Source organism: Lagopus leucura, unplaced genomic scaffold (genome assembly GCF_019238085.1).
Source record: "Lagopus leucura isolate 7727_CA_CO unplaced genomic scaffold, USGS_WTPT01 Super-Scaffold_100001, whole genome shotgun sequence".
Lineage (NCBI taxonomy): Eukaryota > Metazoa > Chordata > Aves > Galliformes > Phasianidae > Lagopus > Lagopus leucura.
This window is the reverse complement of record NW_024962262.1, coordinates 94905883-94931448: the sequence shown is the minus strand read 5'-3', so window position 1 is coordinate 94931448 and position 25566 is coordinate 94905883. Positions and strand designations below refer to the sequence as shown.

At 40.9% G+C, this 25566-nt stretch overlaps 1 protein-coding gene across 1 annotated transcript in view; it reads left to right on the top strand.

The window, feature by feature from the left end:
* DPT (dermatopontin) overlaps positions 1-1887 on the top strand; it is a 25790-nt gene extending 23903 nt beyond the window's left edge. The window contains exon 4 of the mRNA XM_042868440.1: positions 524-1887. Within this exon, the coding sequence (XP_042724374.1) occupies positions 524-590 (67 nt within the window). The 3' untranslated portion in view covers positions 591-1887. The remainder of the gene's footprint in view (positions 1-523) is intronic.
* The last annotated feature ends 23679 nt before the right edge of the window (positions 1888-25566 follow it).

Here is a 25566-nt window from a genome sequence, read left to right as displayed (position 1 = left end):
AAGAGAGAAAGAGAGAAAGAGAGAAAGAGAGAAAGAGAGAAAGAGAGTGTACAACTTTCCTCTTAGAAACGGCTTGAAACTCACCTATTTTACTTCATTCAGACTCTGGAGCAATGGATCGTACTTCAATAACTTCTGACAGAACCATCCTTTTCCACTTGAACACCGATTTAAAGTTAATTTAGGACTGATCATTATCAATAATCACTGTCTTCTGAAGGATATTCAGAGACCTGATTGGACTAGATGATCTCAGTGGTTTTTCAAACCTTAATGATTCTATGATTATTCAGAGAGCTGATTTTCTTATTCTGTAGAGGAGTGGGAAAGATTTGTAACTAGCAGTTATATTCAATCTCCTTCTACTCTATAAAAACACGAAGCACTCAGAAGAAAGACAGCTAATGGTAGATAAATGTCTTTGTTGCCACCATACCTTGTGTAAAGTTGTTCTTACTCATACAGTGTTATACTCTGCAGTTGCCATTGCCATCTCACATCTGATCTTTCTTCTCTCATGCAGGGATCGTCAGTGGAAATTCATTGTCTGCAGGATGACAGAGTATGACTGCCCATTCCAGAATGTTTAAAAATATTGAGTATACCCAAACTGGAAAGCTTGAGGATGGACAAGATGTGATGAGAGTCAGTGATTATGGGTGAAAGGCAATTAGGCTCACAAAAAATGTAGCACTCATCAGCTGTCTGTTGAATAATACAATTCTTCCCTCTGGAGCTAGTCAATAAATTGCCAGCCCACATGCTTGCAGCAGAAGTTTTGGAGGATTCCTGACAGTTGTATCCCCCAATTAATACTGCTTAGGACACACACATGTTAATGCTACACAAATCTATGTTAATATCCTTTTTTTTATATATATCCATATATAGCCATTCTCAACACATAAAAATTTTTTCACATAGCAACTTTATATAAATTGCTTTCCAGCAAAGTCACTCCAAATGAAGTGGAGTGAAGGATACTATAAACTTTCCAGAAAGCAGTAATCTTTCCTGCCTTCTACTTCCTCCTTGGAACCAACCCAATGATCTCTACTAGCTTCTCAGTGTTTAGTAGCTGAAAGTGTGCAGAAAGCAGTACCAGCAGATCTTTGACAAAACGCATTTGGGGTTACAGCCTCCAGCAAAACTTCAATGCTACAAATGTCTTCCTACCATGGCGAAATTCCAGGTATTTAAAATTGGAAGATGTCACTAGCTGTTTAAAATCAGTGCAGATCCATCAATAAAAACAAAAGCCTAAGCTTTACTGAGACTAATTTATATTGTCCTAAAAATTGTCAGTGACATAACTAATTGGGAGATCTTTTCTGGGTAAACCCAGGAATAGGTCAGGCCAAGCCACTCTCTCAAAAAATATGCATACTGTATTTGTCAGGAGTCTACTTTTCATATGGACTGGGTTTCCACCGTGGGGCCTGAACCACCTTTGGTAACATATTCTTGGCTTAGAATAGACAAATAAAGTTAACTATCTGGATGGCCTCAGTTCCTCTGCCTATATCGTTTCATGCAAAGAATGAGCTGACCATGTTTTCAAAGCTGCACAGCAGTTGTGTAGCGGTATTCCAACAAGAAAGACTGTTAGCTCTTCCAGGAAGATCCAAAGTAGGATTTTTGCTTTGGAACATAATTTAGGGTTCAGTTTCTTGGCTCATTAATTCAGTGACAAACTTAGCAGTTTCAGCAGCACTGGCTCAAGAGCCACGATGATGCCAGCTATCAACTTAAGATTATAAGCTTCATAAGAAACAGTGGTGTCAGTCAGTTTCCAAGCTCCGGGCACTTTTAACATATTTACTAGCATACTCTCAAATGTGAGCATTAAAACTACACTTGTCCAATAAATGAATAATAGATTTGGCATTGCTATAGCCTCGTTTTTCTTTCAATTTTACTTTTTCTACAACAACTTACTCATTTGCACACAAAGAAACTGTCATTCTCAGAGACTGTGATGGTAACTAGGGAGTTTTTATGAGAGCCAGTTTCTGAGACAAGCAAGTAACAAAATAAAAGAGAAATTGAAAGGACGAGAGAAGCTGGAGAAGATTGTTAGCTGGTAGACAGGCAAAGGAAATCATGAGATGAGCACAAGAGGAGAAGGTACTCATGCAAAGAAGCTGATGGAAAAGGACAGGCACTATGTCTAGGCACATTTGTGGGAACACCTGCCCTACGGATGGCAGTATATAGTACATCCTTCTCCTGCTACAATCTTTACTTAAGCTGCTCTCGATTCTGTGTGCACACTACGGGTTCATGGAGTCCTCTGAGGTGACAGTGTAAGATCAGCTAAGAATCACAGAATCATGGAATTGGAAGGGACCCACAAGGACCGTCGAATATAACTCCTGGTTCCACATAAGCACCTCAAATCCAAACCCAAAGTATGAGAACATTGTCCAAACGTTCCTTGTATTTTGTTTTTCTCTAGTTTCTGCTAAATATTTTGTCCAGAAAGGTAGCATGATACTGTACTGAAACAGTACTGAAAGCTCTGCTTTCAATCCAAAAAATCACACCCACTGGCATCCTTTGGTCAACTAGGTGGGTAACCTTGTCATAAAAAGAGATTAAGTTCATTAAATAGGACTTTCCCTTTGTGACCAACGTCTGCATTGTTTTTCAGCTGTTTGTCAAAAACTCCCAGTATAACCTTCCCCAGAAAATTGCCAGGTACCGAAGTGAGACTGGCAGGCCTATAGTTACCACAGTCTTTTTTCTTGCCCTTCCTAAAAACTGGAACGTTTGCCAGCTTCCAGTTGATAGGGACCTTTACAGATTCCCACAACCATTGAAAAATTATTGAGAGAGGTCTCAGAATGACATTAGCCAGCTCTTTGAGTACTTGGGATGAATCTCATTGGGCTCCATTGACTTGTATGCATCTAGCTAGAGCAGCAAATCCCGCACAAGTTTGAGGTTGGCTGGGAGTTTACTGTTACCACAGTCATGGTCCTTCAACTCAGGACACTGAGGGTCCCAGATTCATAATGCTATAGAATAAGCAGCTCTGGTCGCTTGTCCACTGAAACTGTAGTGTCATGTTGTCCCATTTGCCACCTTTCTCCCTCATCTGTCCCAGTCACTTCCTTCCACCCATGCTCTATTCCCAGCTCCACCCTAGCAGTGCATCTGTGTGGGATACATTTCACAGGACTCCTCTTCAGAAAGTTAAGTAATTCTCAGATGCAGGAATCTGTGGGTGGGAAACAAAATGTATCTCAAGTGAAGGCAGAAATGGGATGTGGACAAAAAAAAACCCAAAAAACAAAAAGCAAAAAACCACACATCATAAAACAAAAAGCAGAACAGAGACAGCGTGCCTCCTGTAAGTCCTAGGACAGCCAGTTAGCAAAAGCTAGGAAGTAGACTTAGTTATTGTCTTTCTTGTAGCATCCATCTCTAATGCTTAGGTAATCTTTGTGTGTAGGAAGGTATCACTCCAGAGCTAATAACATTCTAGCCTGAAATCTTTCGCACAAGGTAACAGGGTGCCTGCCTTGCAAAAGTTCTCAAGGTTCTGTCTGCTTTGACATTCCTAAATGGGAATTATTCCATTTCCTATTCTAGGAAAAGGAGCCTTTCAACCTCTTTAGGGCACCTTTACTGGACCGGAACCATATTCCACTCTTGCTAACACAAACCAGGTGCCACTGCCTCAGAAACATGACTACTCAGACCAAACTCATCTGGGAGCTGGTAGGTGGCACAGAAAGCCCAAAGCTCTTCCTCGGCTTGATGTGTTCTGCGGCACAGAGGCACTCTATCTCACTCCTAAAGAGTCATGCCAATCTGAGAACCTATGCAAATATTGCATTACCAAATTCCCATATAGGCCTAACACTTTCAATTAACCCTTTTTTTTTTTTTTTAATGAATAAATAATTTAATAAATAAAACATCAAAGTCTTCTATGCATTTCATATATAACAAAAGTTTGTATTTAGTTCAGACACCTAAGAGAAAAGCCCTCTTTTGTAATGGCTAAGCACTGCCCAGTCATGCTTCCAGAGTTGCAGACAGCACACCATCAGCATTGCCAGTGACTTTTTAAAACAAACTAAAGCAGGGTAATCTTTGCACTCGCAAAGCAAAATGCAGCAAACCTCAAATTCCTCAGTGTTCAGAGTACATAAGCGCTACCATTTTTTTTTCAACATTTTTCACTTTTAGTATTTTTAAGTACTTCAGAGTCTTTTCCAGCTACTTCCCAACAACACTGAGCCTAGAAATGCCTAGAAATGTGCTTTTTAAGTGATGGCTGAGATTTGTTGTTTAATCAAGTTTTGCAGGACATCAAATCCCATGATACTAATGATAAAATATACCAGACTTAGCAACACAGCACAGGTTGAAAAAAGAAACAGCAAACCTGTAACCCTATTGAAACATGGCACATTTCCTGTAAAATCAAGAGAGATCTTTCAACCTCTTCCAGTCCAGTGTTTGGGACTGTGTAATGCAAGATAAGCCTGGCATAAAGTCATGGCAGCACCAAAGCAGAGAGATGCCAACACAGCTGAAGGGAAATCAGACTGCGGAGGAAGAATACCTGGGAGAAGACCAGCTGGCACTTAGGAGAACTTGACTACACTTGGCCCTTGACACACAGCCACCAAATCATTTTTTGTTTTTAAGCTTTATTTCAAACTCATGTTTATCACATCAGCAACATGTTACTGTACTGACCTGCATCTTTAAGGCTGCTGTACTGTTTACAGGCAGAGCATAACATTACCAGTAGTGGCACTCAGTTCCAGAGTGGTTGGCGTGAGCCACAGGCCACAGGACTTCTGCTGACAACACTTTACCAATGGTAAAACACTGCTTGTGCCGTGACTTACTTTTCAAGATAGGGTAGTTTTGCAATGGACTGCTGCCTTGTTCCTCATTATTTCAGGGTACTGGTACATGTGCAGCTGATGCACTTCAGAGTAATACGGATCTGTACGCTGAGAAGTTTAGAAAAGGCACTATGGCTGCACACGTGCTTGAAGTTAAAGACAAGCACAAGTGTCTGTTGGTCAGATCCAGCAGGCTTGGCTCAGTCTTTCAAGAGCTGCATATTTGAACAGCATTGATTTCAGTCTTATGTATTGAAATCAATGGGAACGCTTGCAGATGTCAGCCAAAATCAATGGAATTCAGTCTTAAGCAAGAGGCAGACATCTAAACACTTTCCAGGATCTTAGTTTAGCTGGCGCATATCTTCAAGGAAGATTGGAAAAACTGGGTCTGAGTTAGTGAGAATCAATCAAAGAGTCTTCCAAGATATAAGAGGATGGACAAACACTGTATAACCTGCTCTTATTTTCTCAGATACAAAATTCTGACTTCATCTCAGAGAGCAGGACAGACTCTGCCTTACGTTAGCTTTAAATTATTTTAAAAGAATAAAGAAAAGCTTTGCTGCAGGAATGGATTCTAAATTTCCTACCCGTATATCAGCTTTATAATAGCCATTATTCCCCTGACTCCAAAGACAGCTGTGCCCCATTGCTCTGTTACACAGCAAATTTGCAAGCCTGAGCCTCACATAAAGGCCATGTCCATGGTAAGTCCCACTGCATTAAACAGAAAGACACAATGATATTTTTTGCGTGATGTGAACTTTACATGCAGAATCAAATTCTCCAGGCCTTGTTTGAGCCAGACAAGCCAATACACTATAGAACCCGGTCCCAAGTTGTGGAGAACAGAGAAGGCAGGCACAGAACAGGAATGGTGCTTTTTGTGAGAAAACTGAGAATGAGAAAGAAACTGTAGAGAAAGCAGTGCAAGTGAGACATGCTACCATCTGAAGAATTACGTAATTCCTTACAAGAAAAACATGCTTCAGTGTCTCAGGAGACACAATGAGTAGTATAATTTAATACTAGCAAAATTTCAGGAATTTGGAGAAAGCTCTCACAGAAACTTTGCAAAGCAAAAAGCTAGTACAGTATATTAAATACTATCCTTGAAAAGAAAAGGATTTGCCAGTTGAATCTGGTCCAACTGATAATGTTGATATAATTCTTTTAATCTGTGCTGGAAGCTCTGAACTCTTGACCAAAGGAAACAGAGAGATGAGTCCAGGAGCAATGAGTTAACAGTGAAGTATGAGCAGGAGGCGGCGAAATCACAGATGAAAAAAGAGAACAAAAGAACAGAAGCAAATAAATCCCCAACAAATTAATAAAACCCAAGCCCCAGAACTGAAGTCCTAGCTTTCTGTAGTTGTTTGAGGTTTCATAAAAGGTTTTGCTTCAACTAGAATACACATATTGTCCAAGATCCTTCCAAGTCTGAAGTTGCTTAAGACTCCAGGTTTGGCTTCAGACCAATCTTAAAAGTGAACAAGCTTTGACTCGGATATATTCATCAGCAAAATCACTGCCATAACAACAGAAGTCATCCAAAATTAAGTGCTTCCATCTTTCACTGAAAACTAACAGATGCCATGGTTAAATCCACTGATTTCTGCCCAGGCTAGCTCACAGTATTTTTCCTCCTCATTCCCTTCTTCTATTTTCATACGGAAGACAACATTGTAAAGCATCTACAGTGGCCTTTTGTGGGTCTCACCTTGCTAGCTCTTATCCAGAGTACTGTAACATGGAAGGCAAACAACCAGCATCCCCTCTGCCACTGTCGCCAAGCATCTCCTTGGCATCATGTGATTTTACTCTGCAATTGCCTGTTTGCATGCTCTCTCAAAGTCCTAGTCCAAAGCCCATTGATACTGGTGGCATCAAGATACGAGGAAAATTCCTTGCTTAGCTTGTTTATCCTAGTTTCACATAATCAGAGTGAATTTGGTACCTGTGAAAATACAAAATGGCCTTGAAGATTCCTAACTACCATAACAGACACAGCTTTTTCTGCTCTCACCTAAATGGACCTCTTTGGAGTCTAGGAGAACAGCTGAGGGCCTTTGGTTCATTCAGCAACAACTGTATGTCTGAGGCAAGCAACATAGGCTTAACAAAAGCTATTGCTATGGCTTTTCTGCTAGGAATTGACTCATGACTGTAAACTTAATTCTAGATCAGCACTCAGATAGTCATTAAATTGTAACAGGTTTGCAATTGTTACAGCTCTCAGACTGGACTGCCTCAACAAAAAGAGATTTTTCCAATGATTTTATTTGCTGAATGTAGTGCTTTGGGTTGGAAAAAGTTACCTATCTCAATTTCTTTATCTATGGTCCAGGGTGAAAGCTAGATGACACAAAATTGATGGAAACATCCTTCTTTACCACACTTACAAATGCTAAATCTGAACCTTTTTAGCAACACAATGTGCATTTTGCACTTTTGGTGGTCCAACATTATTCAATTTCCAGATGTCTCTGGCTGATGGTGGCCTTCACTGCAGGTGGGAATTACAGCACACACAGTGCTGAATCTGCACTTAAATTGCAGCACAGCAAACATTGCAGTCACAGGCACAGAAACATCAAGGCAAGCCAACAAATTGAGCTATTGTTCACTCTTATTCTCTGCATTATTTAACAGAACAGGCAAGAGAAAAAGGGCTTTGAGTAATAAAGTGCTGTAAATGTACATTTACAGTACACAGTAAACGTGTAGATCACCATGGCATTTACTTGATACAGTGACTGAAAGAGCATCAGTGTTCTGCAACCACTTCACACAGAGTACATTTGCAAGTTACAAGAAAGAAATGTACATCATGATTTTAGTCAATACTTTGTTAAACTGAATTTCTCTCTTGGTCCGTTGGCTACTACAGATAGGATGCAGTAGTGGGACTTCACCTGTTTAGTGTGAGATAAGCCTGCAGCTGCACTGCTTGTTCTGGGCCAAGGAAATGCAGAACCAATGCCTCCATGCAGTCTCTGTGCTCTGCTTGAACAACACTGCATGTCATGAGCATCTATATAGTGTACATACTTTGACCTGACCCCTGGCAAGCCTTTTGAAATGCCCAGTCCACCCTCTATCCCCTCTACCATACTAATAATTGCCATCAGTAAGCAACCAAAAAAAATTAAGGAATCACTGGCACCACAGGGTGTGAAATCTTAGAATTAAGAGTGTTTGTGTGAACAGAGTTTAAAAAAACTGAAAGTCCAACAAAAATAATCATAACTGCCTATTTCTTGAGGGACTTTCATGTTGCAAGTCCAGCACAGAAACACCTGTGTCATCTTCCAGTCTTTGCCTGGGCAAAGGCCTTTAACTGATTCATGCTAAGTTCTTCAATTGAGAGAACAAATTGATTATTCTGTTGCATACATGTCCAATCCCCCAGTTTTATGTTTTTGTTGCCCACTTTTTTATGTTTTAATAACAAATATATAAAATAGGTTTTGTTACTTAGATACATTAGCTACATTATATATTTTATATGTGGCTCAAGACAGTTCCTCTTCACACAATGCAGCCTGGTAAGCCAAAGGGTTGGACACCCATAGTTTAGAGGACCATGTTCCAACAGATTGTTCAAGTTGCAATTTGTGTCTTCAGTACTCGAGCAAGGCAAAAAGACTTCAGTCATGTAAGCCACTGTTTCACAGCAAAAAAAAAGAAAAAAGAAAGAAAAAAAGGGGAAAGGAATGGATGTAGGAAATAAATCTCCACAGTGCCAAGGAGTCCTGGAGAATAAGCATTAACACCAGTCATGAAATGTGTTTAAACTCTTGAAAAATCCTCTCATAAACCACTTTGAACAGTCCAATCGTGAACAGTCTCCATGGAAAAACTGTCCAGTGGCTGAAGTGCTACCCAGGGACCTGAGAGGATCTAGTCCAGCTCTCCTACTTACATCCACTCTCCTTGAGAGCTGAGTAAGCAGAACAAGGCTAGAGATCACACTGTTGCTTTGAGCAGGCTAGTACTGCTGAAAGACCCATCCAGAGATGCTATTTCATATTTTCAAAGGAATACTGTCATTGTGACTTGACTGCTAATTAATCAAGATACATTCTTCAGCTAATGTGGCTTGCCTGATTCCAGGACAGCATGGTTAACTTGGCCAAGACTGTGCTTTATTTAGTATGTAATTTAGATATATGAAACATGCCCTGTGTTTCTTAGCATCTTATCTGTCTGCAAATTAAGTATAGTAGTCATCAGTGACATTGTATGCAATTAAATTCAGTGAAAACACTGAGCTAAGACACTGTGATGAGAAAGGAAGATACTTCTAAATACAACAGATTAGATGAATCATAGTGTGAAACTACTAGCTCCACCTCTGGTGCTTTCTGCATGCTACAGTACTGTCAAGAGCAGTGTGTCCAGCTCTTCAGGGTTCTGATGCCCAGCAGGTCTTCCCAGAACTAGTACAGCAGCACAGCAGCTTCCCAGACAGCACAGGCATCACAATGAACAAAACAATGCTAGGTTACCCACTCGGGGGACTTCTAACCCATCAGAATCTGATAGGAATGGTGGTGTGGAACAACACATCCAGGCAGCAAAACACATCCAACCCACTTCACCCTTCACTGCTAGTCCAGTTACAGCACACAGAAGTTGTAAACTGGATTTTGCTGTCAACACTCTTTAGGGATCACTGCTAACGAGATACAGTCCACTAGTGGTCTAGGCAGGTGTCACCTTTTCCAGCTGTGCCAATACCTATTTACCAGGCTAGAGTCCTTCGGGACAAAACTGAGGGGCTACTCTACTGCCTCTGAGATGCTAAAGCTGCACAACAGTGGAATACTGACGTGCTGCAGGAAACACACAGCGTGCTAAGGACACCCTTCCCAGCAAGGAAAAAGGAAGGTAGCAAGGAAAGAAAAGGTTCTTTAAGAGGTCTGGGAAAGTAGTCATGGCACCGAGCTGGCTGGTGTTCAAGAAGCATCTGGACAACACTCTCAAAGATACGGTCTGATTTTTGGGTGATGCTGTGTGGAACCAGGAGTTGGACTCAGTGATCCTTGTGTTTCTCAGGATATTCTGCGAATCTACGACAGTGGCTTATAGACACCAAGCCAAGGAGCTGCAAGGCATGTCCCCCCGACTAGATCTACCAGTTTTATACTAGAATATGACATATAATTTGCATTTAGGAAGTGTGCACACTTTGATCCACTTAGATTGCTATGTTATTACCAAATAATTTCACTTCATTTCACAGAGGTGACTCCTTATGGCATAAGAATCGATTTCAGTCTCACTCCAAAAGCACTAATAAGCCATTAGTATTTTCTTTTGTTCTTCCATTCCAGCTTATCTTGCATCTCTCACTCGGAAGTAAAGAGCTGCTAAGGTTGGCACATGGATGCTTTGGTCAAGTGCACATCGCTTTTACTCAGAAGAGAAAAAGAAAGTCTGTCCATGGAGGAAGGGGGCCTTTTTTCTTCCTCAAGGATTTCTTCAAATAGTGGTGTGGTGCTAGACAAGGTGGTGCAGCTGCAAAGCATAACCAACTAAAGAACACCGAAATCCAGAGAAAGCTCCTGGGAACTGTGCACAGTGACAGTACATGCCTAAATGAGGGGAACAGAGTGCTTTAGAGAGCAGCAAGGGCATGGGGAGAGAAGGGGAGCAGGGAAAGTGAGGTATTTTAAGTACAGACCCACTTTGCCAGAAAGAAAGATAGGATTTGAGAGATTTAAGGGAAAACTTTCCCCTGTACCACATCAGCCTACATTACTGCATGGCTGCTATGGGATGTAATTGCTTAGTTATAATTGCTTACTAGTGCAGATATGGTGAAGGGGAAGGAAAAAAGCTTCTAGGTCCTTTACCCATCTCAGAAGGAAGCAACTCCTTGTGAAAGCTCATAACAATCTATTCAGTGTTACCATTCACTGAGTCCCCCAGTGAAAGAGGTTGTTAAAAATTCCTTCGCCTCATTTTTTCAACTGTAGCAAACTATTTTCTCTAACCAGTACTAAGTTTTTCATGAGGATACAGTAGCTTCAGTGAAACAAGCAACGTTTGCCAGAAGACAGGCCAGCCTTCTAAGCATAAAATCTAAAGGAAAATTCTTACTTCAAAGAAGGCAGAAGAGGGACCGCAAGTTAGTTCACCACATCCTGAGTAATCTTAAGCACTGCTGTCTGGTGCACAGTCTGAAACAGATTGTTATGAGCTGCGAATATCTGTTCACTGGGGTCCTGCAGGTGAGAGATGCCTGAGAGTCTTGCTGGGTTTTAAGGCCGGAGCCAAGTGAAATCAAACAGCTGAGTTTGTGCTCAGCAGCATAAACTAGTCAGGGTTTTCCAGGAAGACTTACACACACACAGAGATCATACACCTCTAAGTGAAACAGCTGCTGGGTGTGGGTTGAAAGGAGCTGCAAAGCACCTAATGGGGGCATTCCAGCTTCTTTGTGGAACTAGATCTGAAAAACACAGTGCAACGGTGCATCCTCTCTGGTAGCCTATATGAAACAGATCAGACACTTGCCCCCACTATCCTGGTACTGCTCATTTGAAGAATCTCACTCTGGAAAGTCCTAGGCCAGACACTGAAGGTCAAGACTGAATGTAACTTGAAGACATTGACATAAAGCTGCTTGATACAGCAGCCAAGAAAATGTGAACTCTTTTTAGCACCATGTTCTCAAAACTTGTCTCCATAGATAGCTAGTGACACATGGAATAGTCACTGTTCTACTTAGCAGAGCTTTTTACAAACTACGGAGCTTAGAAAAATTCTTGAGTACAGAGTATTTTGAAATAATACCCACTTGCTGGAAGTGGCATTGGCTTACGGCTCTTAGTGGCTTAGGGCAAATGCTAATAAATTGAGTCAAAATGCTCCAATGCTAATGACTCGACATTAAATCATACTGTATAGAGGAGATTGCTAGGCTTTTGTAATGGAAGGTTTTTTCTGCTTTTAAACCATGGAAGTTTTCAAAGGAGTAACTTGATACTGATAATAATAAAGACATGAGAACACAGTGAAGGCACTGTGTTTTTATAAGGTTGATCTATAAAGATATTTATAACAGTCAGCACCCTTATAACCTCCAAAATATAGCCCACAAACAGCCATGAAATGAATATGCTTGGATGACTGCTTAGCTTAATCCAGTCGCAATCAATGGAGGGACATCAGGGACACAGGACTGAGTCCAGGAGTCAGCAAATGAAAGCACAGTGCAGAATGGTGATCCGAGCAGACTTCAAACAGCAGGCTAAGTACATTAGACACTGACCGATCTTCCAAGGGAATTCTCTACATAAAATCCTCACCAGAGCAGAAATTGTCTCATTTTTGAACTATTAAAGGCATATTTCTCAACACCAAAGCCAAGGTCCCAAAGCCACAACCAACACTTTCCATGAAGCTTAGTGGGTTTATAGCAAGTCTAGTCTAGTACAGTATCATTCCCTGCTTTGCAAATGCTATTAAATTGTTTCCACTCTCTCACCACTGTTTCCAGTAAAGAGGGTTTAGCACAGACTAAAAGAAGCAAACAGGAAAACTTCAGTTGCTTAGCAGTACAACATACAGAGAGTTTCTGCAGACAGCTTGAATATCTTGCATGCTGAAGGCTGGTACTTGGGGTATTTCAAAGAGACCTGGATGAGAGAAAACTTTCACAATTCTTTATGTTTGTCCACTTACTTCTGATGTAGTCATTCTCCTGCCTCTATCCAAGATAATGAAGATGAACTCAGAGGACAAACTGATCCCCCAGGAATCCAGTGGACTTTAGACTGACATCTGCATGGCTACGTAATACAAAGCTGTATTAATTTAAGGGTGTTGCTTTGCTTTTAGTATATGCATGTACTGAGGGTAAGATGACCACTTGCTTGGTGTAAGGGAGGCAGCACAAGGACACAACTGTAGACACATGCAGAGCAGCGCTTCCTGTTCACCATAACCCAGCATGAGAGCACTGTTGTTCCTTTTGTTCATACCTTCCCCTAATGTGAAAGTATCACCATGATATAGAAGACATGATATGCTCACTACAGGCAATTATATTAGATGTAAGAGCTATTTGCCTTCTGAGATCAACTTAACCAAAGGTATTATTCCTCTATTATCTCCCTTTAACTTGATAAAAAATGCTAATAATATATTTATTGTGCACAAAACGATGTGTACGTCACTGCCTTTAATTACGTGCTTGTCAGAGAAAGCACAAGTAAAAAAGTGAAGCAAATTATGAAACATGGATGAAAAATACTCAGTTGACAATGGAGCAATGCTCCTCCATATTCCCCTTGAGAAAGTGCAACTAGTTATTAAATATTCTTATTGATGATAAGTATAGCAGGCTTAGTAAATGTGGAGAAATGTCCTTTTTTAAAAATCGGGTTGAGTTTTCCAGGTATAACGCTATGCTGCATGTAAGTGGAGAGGAGGCTGCTTAAGATGTAGGATACATTATAGAATCTGTGGTGCGCCCCTGTTGAGCAAATCAATGATCCTGAACAATTAACAGGTGCCAAATGTAAATACTCTTTTTTGACCATGGGAAAGAGATGTATGAGCTCTTCTTTAACATGAATTCATTAGGAGAGAAAAGCTGTTGATTACCAGCTGCTTGCACAGTGATAAAAGTGTAAGAGAAGCCACAGGCACCTTATCACCTTATGCATACATTGCCTGACTGGCTCCCAGATAAAAGTTGTGTGGAGGAGGCAGTGCAGACAACTACCTACTCCTTTGGGAAGCACCAGGTGAACCCAGCATCCTTTATAATGCATCACCCACTGATGAGAAACCAAGACACCATAACTTGATCTGGACCCACACGGTGATTCGCATGCAGACCACAGCTCCTGGTGCCATGCTACACACCGTGGCATGAACCAGCCCCTCTCCTCACAGCACAAGTATCCCCAGCACAGAGCCAAGGCAGTGTGGGAGCAATCTAACAAATGAGAGAGAAGAAGTGGGGAAAACATTTCGGTCTTCACTTGAAACATGATGAAAGCACCCTCAATGCAGCGCTTCCTCCTGAAAATCCCATCCCATCAGACTCCAATCTTTGATCCCTGGCTTCAACTTTTCACGTTTCCTTCATCAGAACTAGCCTGACAATGCAGGGAAAAATGGCAGAAGGATTTATTTACACTGTACATGGGCTACATCCCTGCTCACCTGTTACGTGATTTGGGGTTACATAAATGGCCCAAGGTGTCACATTCCTCAGCCGGGCTCTGACTCTTGCAATAATCCAGGCAATGCGACTCTGAGCTGCTGGCAGGGCTATTTGTGAGAGTAACTGATGAGCAGGGAGACCAGAGAGAGTATTCTTTCTAATTTTTGTGTGTGCACATCACTAGATCAGTATCTATAGACAGAAAAATCCAGAGAGTTTCCAAGATCCACTTCCAACCTGGTTAAGCACCAATGGAATCTTAATATCATTTCCCTCAACTTCCTTTTTTTCTGAGAACCAGCATAAAGGTGATCACATCATAGCTTCGCCAGCTTGCTTACTTGTATAAAACAAGTAGATCATGACCTTGCATAAGGTTTTTTTCTTTCACACTGATTGTCTGATTAAAAGCCCAAAGAAACCTGAGAAAACTTTAACATGGACTTCAAAGGGCTCTATAATTGGCCCTTTTTCATCTATCCCTTCAAAACACTCCTGGTGTTCTATGCCATACATTGTATTCAATAAATTTGGTGCCATTCTCCTACAAACCTCAAAGCATTCCCAGTTATTAGCCCTCCGAGATAACAGAGGTAAATATTATTCTGTGGCTGATTTGATGGCTCCTGAAAGCCAAGGGAAAGGATTTATCCAGCTAGTGCCAAAGCCATGACAGGAATCACAGAATCACAGAATTGTAGGGGTTGGAAGGGACCTCCAGAGATCATCAAGTCCAACCCCCCTGCCATCTTGCTATTTCCACCCTACAAAATAGCCTCCCAAGGCACAATTTTTCCATTTATATACAGGACTCATTTTGCAAAGACTGACTGCAACAGGCAATGAACATCAACTCTGTTTCTCCTAGCATAGGCCTGGAGGTGTTCCTCATGTGTTGTCCTTTGACTCAGTATTGGAACACATTGTCCAGTTCTGGGCAAGACTGATGATAATGCCATCAGGCCCCAGCTGATCCATCAAGTAGGATCTGTCCCTCAGATAGAAGTCTTAATCATAACAGTGCCTCAATTCACACAAAAAGGAAATGTATAGTTGTTGTGAAGAGAGTTTAGAGCTGCACTGCTGCTGCTGTATTCACACAAACAGCAGGAATAGTGCTTGCCTGGAGACCGCACACTCCCCAGATGGATCCCCTGTTATCTGGTGCACTGGGGCCTGGCAATACTTCCACAGGACACCTCACCCACTGGGAGCTCCATAGACTGCAAGACAACAGGCTTAGAAACACTTCCTTCTTTTTCTGATGCAGAACAAGCTCAGTCACAACAGGAAGTTCACACCTTCCCCTCAGCATTCAAACAGCCTCTGTGGCCAACCAGCATAGAAGTCTTCTCACATCTTCAAACACTGTGGTGCCTTTGTTCTCATGAAAAAATATATATATATATATATCCAATATTTCATGAAACAAAACAACCTTTGGGCCACAAAATAAAAAAGGTTTGTTTGTTTGTTTGTTTTTTACAAACATCAAGAAATCATTACAAATGCAGATAAAAATGAAAGCTAATGGAACTTTTTATAAATGTTTGTTTAAGATACAAAAATCTTTCCCAAGAAAGTCTGGTATCTCCCAACTGGTTTTAGAAGCACGTGCATCATAATTATTCCCCATGTCTATTACAGGTGAACTTACACTATAAGAAATCTTACTGCGCAGCGATTCACAATGTGGCACAGTTCTTCTGAGATAAGGGATCCAACTGATCTAGTAGAGTACTTTGCAGAAAGGAGTAGCGAAAAAGGGGAGGGCAACTACTGAAATAGGGGACCTCGTAGAGAAGTTGTGATATGGTACCTTGCAGCTTTTTCTATAGATGGTCTCTCTCGCACTTTCAAAGACAAATGATCCATAAAGCAATCCAACTGCTGTTTAGTCAGTTCACAGACAGGGTGGGATTTAGGAGAAGGCAGTGCACAGGTGATCTGAAGGTTGCCTATAATTCCTGCATTTCAGTTTTTGATCCAATTCCATATGGCATCCAGTGCAAATCTCTGGAAAGGCAGAGCTGTTCTTCAGAACATAAGGACCCATGGGATTAAACTGTACCAGAGCTGCTACCCTTTTGTCATCTGTTCAAAAGACATCACAGAAACTACCTTTTAATATTCTTGTCTTCCATTTATTGACTCATGCCCAATATAATCCATGACTAATTTCTCACGGGTCTGCAAAGGTCAACCAGAGTCCATTCAGGAAAACCTAGCATATAGTCTCACTGGACAAATGCAGCAGCATTGTATTCACTTGCAAAGATGACTTATTTCCAAAAAGTGACATACAACACTAATATTGGTTTCTTGAAACATAGCAAGAATAACATTTCAAAGTGCATAGAAGATAAAACATAAGCTCAGTGTAAGCTTGTATTAGCTCAACCGCTTTACCTCATTACACATTTCCACCCCACAATGCCTTCTGAAAGAATAAATCAGCTCCCTCTAATTTTCTCAGGTCTTAATAAAACAAATAAGCAAAGATGCATTAATTTAAGAGAAGCCTACCATACAGCTGTTAACAAACTGTTAACATTTTCCCAGTTTCATTAGTACTGCATGACAAAACCTTGCTCACAGCTGAACCTGACCTCACAGACCAGCTGATTAGTCAACAATGACATTTTGGCTATTTGATTTAGTTATCAAACAGCCAGAGCAGATCATGCAGCTAGCAGGAGTAACTTTCTTCTTATCATGTATCTTCTTCTTAATCTAATCACCTACAGAGCAATTTACCTACTTATTTCAGATCAAAGTAGCTTTAGTAAACAAAGCTGACACCTTGCCAGGCAGCAGTTACAGATGACTTTCTTAAGTGGAGTGATATATGGAATAGCTGAACTGCAAGTTTAGGCTTTAAAAATAGGGGAACTTCATCAGTGCCAGCATCAAGGCAACCTTTGAAACACGTGTTGGCACACAGGCACACACTCTACATGCTGCCATCAGAAACACTCTCTTTCAGAACAAAAAGAAAAAAGAATAGAGAAAACAAGATCTTTAGCATACAGAAATAACGAGCTCTGTTACTTTCGCAAAGTCAAAGGATATTGACCTCAGCAGCAATAAACAGTCAACAAAGGAGATATTTATACTGACATCCCATCAACAGAGATCTCCATTTTGCAGTAGGTTAATCAGCTGGCAGTGAAAACCACTGAGATTCCCTCTTTCTCGTCTCTTGGGTGGCCAAGAAAGTTTCATTAGAGATTGACATGGAAGACAGAGAACATGTGGCCATTGGATATTTTCTTATTTTCACATGTTGGACTCTCACATTACATGTTTTGACTCCTATATTTTGGAATCCAATCTACATTTGGAAGCCACCTTCAGATAAGATTTGCCATAGAAGGTTGGCTTCACCCTAATCACACCAGGAAAATCAATGATTGAAAAGCCATATTACAGGCACATAGCATCTCAAAATTACATGGACTTCCAAAATACCTTGTCTAGCAGGGTCTCTCCAAGAGGAAGCTCAGAGAAAAGCAGTTAGTCTTGTCTCAGGTACCATTACAGGCCAAGGCAATCATTAAAAGTAGCTAATTGATTAGTCAGCCACTAATTCTTGTCACCTGCCCATGCATGCTATTACATTTTTTCAGCACACTGCAAATAGATCTAACTACTCAGTGACATTATTTCATTAAGCAAGAAAATTAGGGAAGTAACTGAGTAAAAGATGATGATTTATACATCCATTTCCAACCTAGCAGCGAATAACTGTTTTTACACCGTAACAATACAGAATGCTTTCAACAAACTAATCTAAATTTCTGCCAAGCCATACTTCTCAGTTGGGCTTTTCTCTCATTATTATTGGTTAAAAAAAGGAAGAAGAAATAAATTATAAAAGTGTGTGGGTGGGTGCGTGTACACAAAGGAATAGTCACCAAGTTTGTGTTTTATTCATAATAAATCTCTGTATAAAATGCTAGGTCAGAATAATTTTCATGTTAAGAACTGAGCTGATAAAGCTGGAAGATTGCTAACAGTTGGCAAAATTACCCTTGGGTCACAATGTTCGTGGCACCTGTACACACATTTTCTCCCCTTTATCTTCTAGTTTACTGTAAAAGAGTCAGCCTGCTTGATCATTTTATGATCACAAGAAGGCAGCTATAGAAGAAATGAAGAAACAAAGATTGTATGACAAATTAATTTTACAGAAATTAGTAACAGCTATAATTAGTACACAAACTAAAATTTAAATAGGGGAAAAGACTTGTAGTAATGAAGAAGGAATGCATGAATCTGTCTGGGGCAATGAATGATTCACTAAGCTTATGTATAGTACAACTGATAGCATTTCAGGTCCACATGTCCCACCTAAATGAGGTCCAACTTCACCGTGGTCAAATTGGTATAACTTGATGTGAAGTTCACTCGCTAGAGAAATCAGCTGATGATTTAAATCTAATTCCTCTTAGAGGGCAGAAGTGAGGATGCTGCCTAAGAAGTTAAGCAGGCTCATGTTATTTGCCCAAGGAAAACCTTCTCTTTCATGCTGATTTGTGCACCTCATGTAATTTAAGGGGAAGTCTGACGAACCTGCTGAATGCAGCACAGCCACATCTGCTCATTTATTTATGTACAGAAACTGTAGTAAATCTCATTGTTAGGCAATTAGAATGAAGCCACTGAGAATACACATATTCCATTTATAATCAACTCAGAAGCCATTATTTCTGTCACTGAGAAAAGATAACAAATAACAAATATGAGTTTTTTATTCAATATGTATTGCCTTTCACTAGCTCCTCATGAAACCAAGTTCTCCAAAAATAATGTTCCCTTCATTCTCCATTGGCTGTGAAAACTCAAGCACACATTTGCCAGCAAATTAAACCTTTCCTCCAGCACGAGTCTGTGCAATGTGCAATCCTGCATTTTGTGACACAGTCACAGCCCTGCAGTTCTCTCTTTAGATAAAGGTCATGTCATGGCTGTCTATAAATCTCTGATTCTGACAGGCTCAGTCATCACAGGGTCAAATATCAGTTCATACCCTGCTGACTGCATGGGAAGTATGTAATATTCCTCTCTCTCTCTCATGAGAGTCCATTTGGAGAGTCACAAAGAAGCAGAATGTGTAAATATTTATACTATTTATTAACATTGTAATGCACACAGAATCAGAATGCATCCCATAGGGCAGTCTGAAAAATAAAATAGCACAATGTTCACTCTCCACAGAACAACAGCTTCACTACACTACATGCCTATTCAGCCAAAAGCTACTGAAGAAGCCAGCCAAATCCTGGCTTTACTACGTAGTAAATGTCATCAGTAAAGTTGGATTGTTTCAGGATCAGGGAGATATATCTCGACTTGAAGATTAATTGCCCCCACACTCATATCTAAGACCTCTTTATAATGTTCTGATTCATCCTATCTTGGCTAACACACAAGATAGGCAACCAGTCCAGTTTCACAATTCTACTTCAATTCTACCTTCCTGCAAAATAAAGTGGAAGCACTGCCTCTCAATTCATGTGTTAGTTCCTAAGCTCCAAAGCAAATAAATAAATAAATTAATAAATGGAAGTGAAATATAGTCTTTGTGCAGAACTTGCAGTCTGGTGTGAAAACTGTAGCCCCTGGGAAGCTAGAAGCATGACAAAACGTGTCCTGTAGGATTGCACATGAGCATCTGATTCCAGGGCACTGATAATGTGCTGCAAGATGCAGGCCAACCACAAACACTGCTGTGAATTGTTATTTCCAGCTCCTTACTCCTATAGTGCTCTGAAGCTACATAAACAGCTGTCAGGAAAACTGTAAGAGCATATGCATCACATAAGACCAAAAGTAAAATTGCTCCAGATATTCCTACAGCCTGTGATTGCCACAAGCATGCCCCATTCAACATGAAAATACCTTCAACTGAAAGGCAACTTTCAAAATCATTGCTCTGATTTGCATCAGGATTGTGGAGCAAAAACCTGATGTTTGCTAATACTTAACGACAAGTAAATCCATCCCATGTGATTCAGTAATCTTTATGCTTCTCCGACCTTCCACATCCCTCCACATTATCCATTTTACATGATTCTTATCAGAAGACTCCTTAAGGATCTTTTTCTGGAACAAGCACAGAAGTTTGTGAATCCTAAGTTTCCAAGCTCCTCAGAAAACTCATATTCTTACGTTGCTGCTGTTCTGTTGCCTCTCCTTTTTATGTACCTGCATCTAGAAAAGAGTCACTTTTGTGTTTTACTAGAGAAGAAGCTGGTCAGAGCTTCAGCACTGAGACAGGAAGAGGGAAGTCTACAGCCCCCCTGCACAGAGCTCTGTACTACATGCCTCCAATTCCTTGCTCTCACTCAGATTTCTGCGGCCACTGGTTTCCCCGTTTCTCCTCCAAGAGCTGAATCATTACAGTCTATCCTGAGTTAGAAGGGACCCACAAGAATCATCGAGTCCAACACCTAGCTCCACACAGGGCAACCAAAAAATCTGATCATGTGTCTGAGAGCACTGTCCACATTTCATGAATTCTGGTATTTCGGGGCTGTGCCCAGCGCCCTGTGGTGCAGACCCTGTCCCTCACCCCCAGCTGCCCTCTGCTGACGCAGCTCCATGCCGTTCCCTCGGGCCCTGTCGCTGTCACACAGAGCAGAGCTCAGCGCTGCCCCTCCGCTCCCTGCGAGGAGCTGCAGCCGCCATCAGCGTGCCCCGCTCTGCGCCGTGCACACCACGGGACTTCAGCTGCCCCAGACACCCTTTGCCCTCCAGAATCTTCACCATCTTCATAGCCCTCCTCTGGACATTCTCTAATGATTCTGTGTTCTTTTTGTACTGTGGCACCCAAAACTGCACACAACACTCAAGGCAAAGCTGCACCAGCACAGTGGGAACAATCGTTTCCCTTGACCTGCTGGCTGTGCACAGGATATGGCTGGCCTTCCTGGGCTGCTGTGTCCTATCTGGAATGCAGAGATGCCTTTACTTACACTTTTTTGCCAGATAGCCAGAGACTATTTATGTTTTCCAACCATCACACCAAGTGATTTTACAAGAGGAACAAGTATTATCCAGCACTATTCAATAGCATTAATTACACGTATTACAAATCCTGTTCTCAGGCTCATTTGCCTCCTCCCAGGCTCGATCTGGAGCCTGACTCACGCTTCACCACAAATTCCCACTTTCACCACTGAGTTAAGATGTGATGGATTTAAGGATACCACCTGCAGGACAGCCTTTCAAGCCTGTTGGCATGCCAACGATTGTTGATTTTACTGGTGCCTCCAGCAACTTAGCAGAGAGTACCTCCAGGGTTTTTCAGCAGCTCCCAGAGCAGCTGCTAATATGCTGCCTTGCTGTTCTCTGGGATGGAGGACAATGAAGTGCTGAAAGAAGAGGCTGAAGGGGTTTATCTCTATCAGGCAGCTGATGAACCAGAGTCACCTGCAGATCCTACCACCCTCTGTTCTGTAAGAAGAGCAAGTGGCCTGCTTGGTTTCCTGGAAATTTTTATTTGTCTCTCTTTGGGATTCTAAAGTCTGAGCACTGTTCTAAGATCAGATGTGAGAACTAAATCCATAAGGTAGCACACAGTTCAAAATAACATCCAAATGCACCCAACAGGAAAAATACCTCTTCTGAGCCTGGTATTTTTTGTGGCAGCTGTTCTGTGAGTTCTAGCTGTCACAGCTATTAGCAATCATGTGCTGCAAACTACTTATGGCCACCACTTTTCACAAACCTCTTCAGTCCTTTTCATTCATTTTGTTCCCTTTTGTTCTTTGGCCTTTTCTGTTACTATGATATCCATAATCCACTGATTTACTGAAAAAGGAGACTTTGAGGATGTTCCATGACTCAATTTGAGATAGCACTGCACTGGGGAACCACATGAGCAGTGGGAAAATGTCCAGAACTAACCAGCAAACTTAAACAACGTCCTCACGGTTATATTCCTCCTGGCCAATAGGATTTATATTCTTGCATTAATAATTAGAATAAGTTAACTGCCAGAAATTACAGCAATAAGCATTTCTACTTACCCCACAGAATAATCAGAACATCTACGCATGATCCAAACTGGCAGTGTGAGAAAACTTTGCTAGATGCAAAAGAATGAGAAACTCTGAAATCATCACCTCAGAACAAAACACGTGGAACACAAGAAAAGCCTTTAAACAAGCATGGCCATACTGCATTTTGTTTTAAATCTGGTGAAAAAAATGGGACCACAGCTTGAAAACTCAGGCAGATGGATTATCTTGTCTGACAAGTAAACAAGTCTGTGGATGAATAATTAAAGAGTAATCTTCCAGCACCCTAAGGCATATATTTTTATCTTAATTAAATTCACATTAATATCTGCAACTGCTACACCAATGGTAGTTCTTAATTCCTCAATCCCCCATGACAGATTTTCAATAGATATTTTTTCCAGGTTTCTCCTTTGCCTTTGGTAACAACGTGCACTTGATACTGTGCTTATACACAGAAAACATCCTGCGATCCTGATGGTTGCCTACGAAATGTGAGGGTTCTTTCCCTAGTGTAGCTCCTATTTCTTACCATTCCTTTCCCGGAATTTTATGTTTAAAGGATGGGGGCGTTAAGACTTATCACCTTGAATTACCAATAGGCCTAAGTTTTGTGTTTAAATACTGTGCTGAACTGAGGTCTAAGAATATAGCTTCCCACCTAAGGTCAAGAAGGTCATTAAGGCAAAGAGAAAGAAGAGAAGAAAAAAAAAGAGGAAAAGAAGGGAGATAGCAAAAGCTAACGAAGTAGCAACAAGAAGAAAATCAACTGGTTTACTGCTTTCTTGTATTTGCTCTGTGTTTCAATCTGCACGTTCTGCAATGCATACACTTTGTTTATTGATTGCTTGCCACTGTTAAATGTAAGGTTTCATTTTCATGCCTTGTCCAGCCCAGTATTTACAATAAGAGGCACTATCAAATAGTCCCTGGGAAATCAAATCTCTCCAGATGAGAACAAGAATTCTTTAGAGAGAAAATCATAAATGTAAAGAGATAAATAATTCCAGATTCAGAGCAATTAACACATAATCACATGTCACCAAATAAACAGTACTCTGCATTGTTATGCATTTTATGCAAGTACTGGAAAATAGAGAGAAAATAACCTTCATAAATTCCTTAGAAAAACACATAGTAAATCTTCATTCCTGCTGTAAGATGGCTATAAATAATAAGTAAACAATACTCATGGCCACAGGTACACATTAGTCATGAAGTAAACATAAGCTGTGGTATATCTGACCTCCTAGCATTAGCTTTGAAAAAAAATGAAACATCTAAAATTCAAGTAAGGAAATGAAAGTTACTTTACTTATTATCCTGAAATATGATATTTAGACACTTCTGGGAGTGCCACGAGGCACCTTTGTGCATCCTTAGGAATCTAAGCATGCTTTAAAATGTCATACCTTTCACTTAAAAGAAGCAAGTTCTGTAATCAGGTTACTGGAAGTGTGGAATTGCAAATGCATCAGTCTCTTTGTTCCATTTCTATCCCAACAGAGGCCTGTTAAGATTTGCTCTCAATAAATCATTTTTATTTTTTGAAATGCAGACTCTGTAATGCATCACAGCATCAGTGGCTGATTGCTAAGTGAAGATTAACTGTTGAGCTGTCGTCTAGATTGCTGAAGTAAACCAGACAGATACCTTCATTCCAGTCTCATCAAAGGAAAATTGCACAAGATTATTCCTCTTCAACATTCTTTGCCAGGTAAACCTTTGCCCTCCATCCTTGAAATCTATCCCCCAATCACCTTCTCCCTTTGACACAGGTGATGTCCACTTTCCTCTCTTTACAAAATGCTCATTTCTGTTAACCTATACTCCATTCTTTCATACTGTTATTTATCATGTTCAGTTTCCCCAGAGGAACTCTTTTGAGTGTGATTCTTTCTGTTTGTTTGGTTTTTTGAGTTAATAAAATGTAGGATGCCCAATCCATTGGAAACATTACCAGGCAGACAGCCTGACTCTGTAGACTGATAATTGACTTTCCTTCAGCCTCTACTTCTTTGCACTTCTCTGTCACAAATCTTGTTACCACTTTGAAAAGTACAGTGACCTGAGAAGTGCAGTTTTTTGAGTGACTTTGGCACAAATGTTATAATAACAGTAGCAATTTCCAGACCATAGAAAAAGATGTGTTTCCATGGAATGTATTGTCCTTATGCCAGAAAGCTGTTATATTGTCTTTCCTGGGGGGAGGGGAGGAGGGGCTGGTTGCCATTCCAACTTTCACATTCAGAAAACAAACTGAAAATACATATTTTTCATTCCGTGTCTATCAGTCTGCAAGTAGCATAAAGCAGTGCAACCATAAAGATGAGTGAAGATCGTTATTTCACCACTTTTGGTCAATCAGATGGGAGTGTGCATTTATATAGTCATACAACTATCTGACAAACACATAAGAATCAACCCTTTTTCCTATCTGTTGGTCTCTAAATTTATATCCCCCTTTAATCCTTTAATTTCATAAATCTTGGTGACTCCCAGTTTCTGGAATTATCCAATTCAAGACACTAAGAGCAGTTTGGGAGTGGAAGAATGAGCTTCATAACAGATTCACTGCAGTCTCACTGCAGATTTAGATTGTAACGCTGTCTCAAAATGTGATCTGTTAGGATAACGAAGAACAACTTCCATATGGAAACCTCTTGCCCTTCCATTCACTGCTGAGGTCTGCAAACTACCCTGGCGCAAGGAGCCTGAGGGTTGTGAGCTATCACCAAGAGTAGACACAGCCATGGCAAGAATGCAGATGCTGTGCAGCTGTGTGTCCACAGATGTAGCTGTAATGTGACATAGCTGCCCCTTCCACACTGTTGGTTGAGAGGAGCAGAGCCATGATGAAGAGCTGCATTACAGAGTAGGCCAAAAGACTGCCACTGCTGCTCACTGAGCCAATCTGCCTTACCTGACATTAAGGTCAAAGAACTGCAGAAAAGCCACAGCGATGTGCTGAAGAACTCTGAAATGCAGTGATGAGTCAACCTGAGCTGGCTGCCAAACATCCACCCAGCTATTCTCTCACTTCCCATCCTCAACAGGACAGAGGGAGAAAACATGATCCTTCCTTGCACTTTGCCCCTGCTCCCATCTGGATGCATCCCATGGATTGCAGTCCTTCACAAACACAAAAGCAGTCCTCTATGGCTACATGGCCTTCAGGAAATATGCACCATGGTTTCTTCTATATATTCTGTATATTCTTCATATTCTGCAAGGGAATCAATGCTCTAGTTCCTGCAGCACTTCTCCCTCCTTCTGCTCTGACATTCATGTTTGCAGAGTTGCTTCTCACACTTTTTTTTTTTTTCCCCTCATTCCTCATTGTTCCAAAGTGTTTTGCCCTTTCTTAAAATATTTTCAGAGATACCACTGGCTTTACTGACAGGCTTAGCTGCATCATGCAGTGGCTGTTTTGGAATCAGCTAGGACCAACTGTGTGCAGCATGGGGCAGCCCCTGGC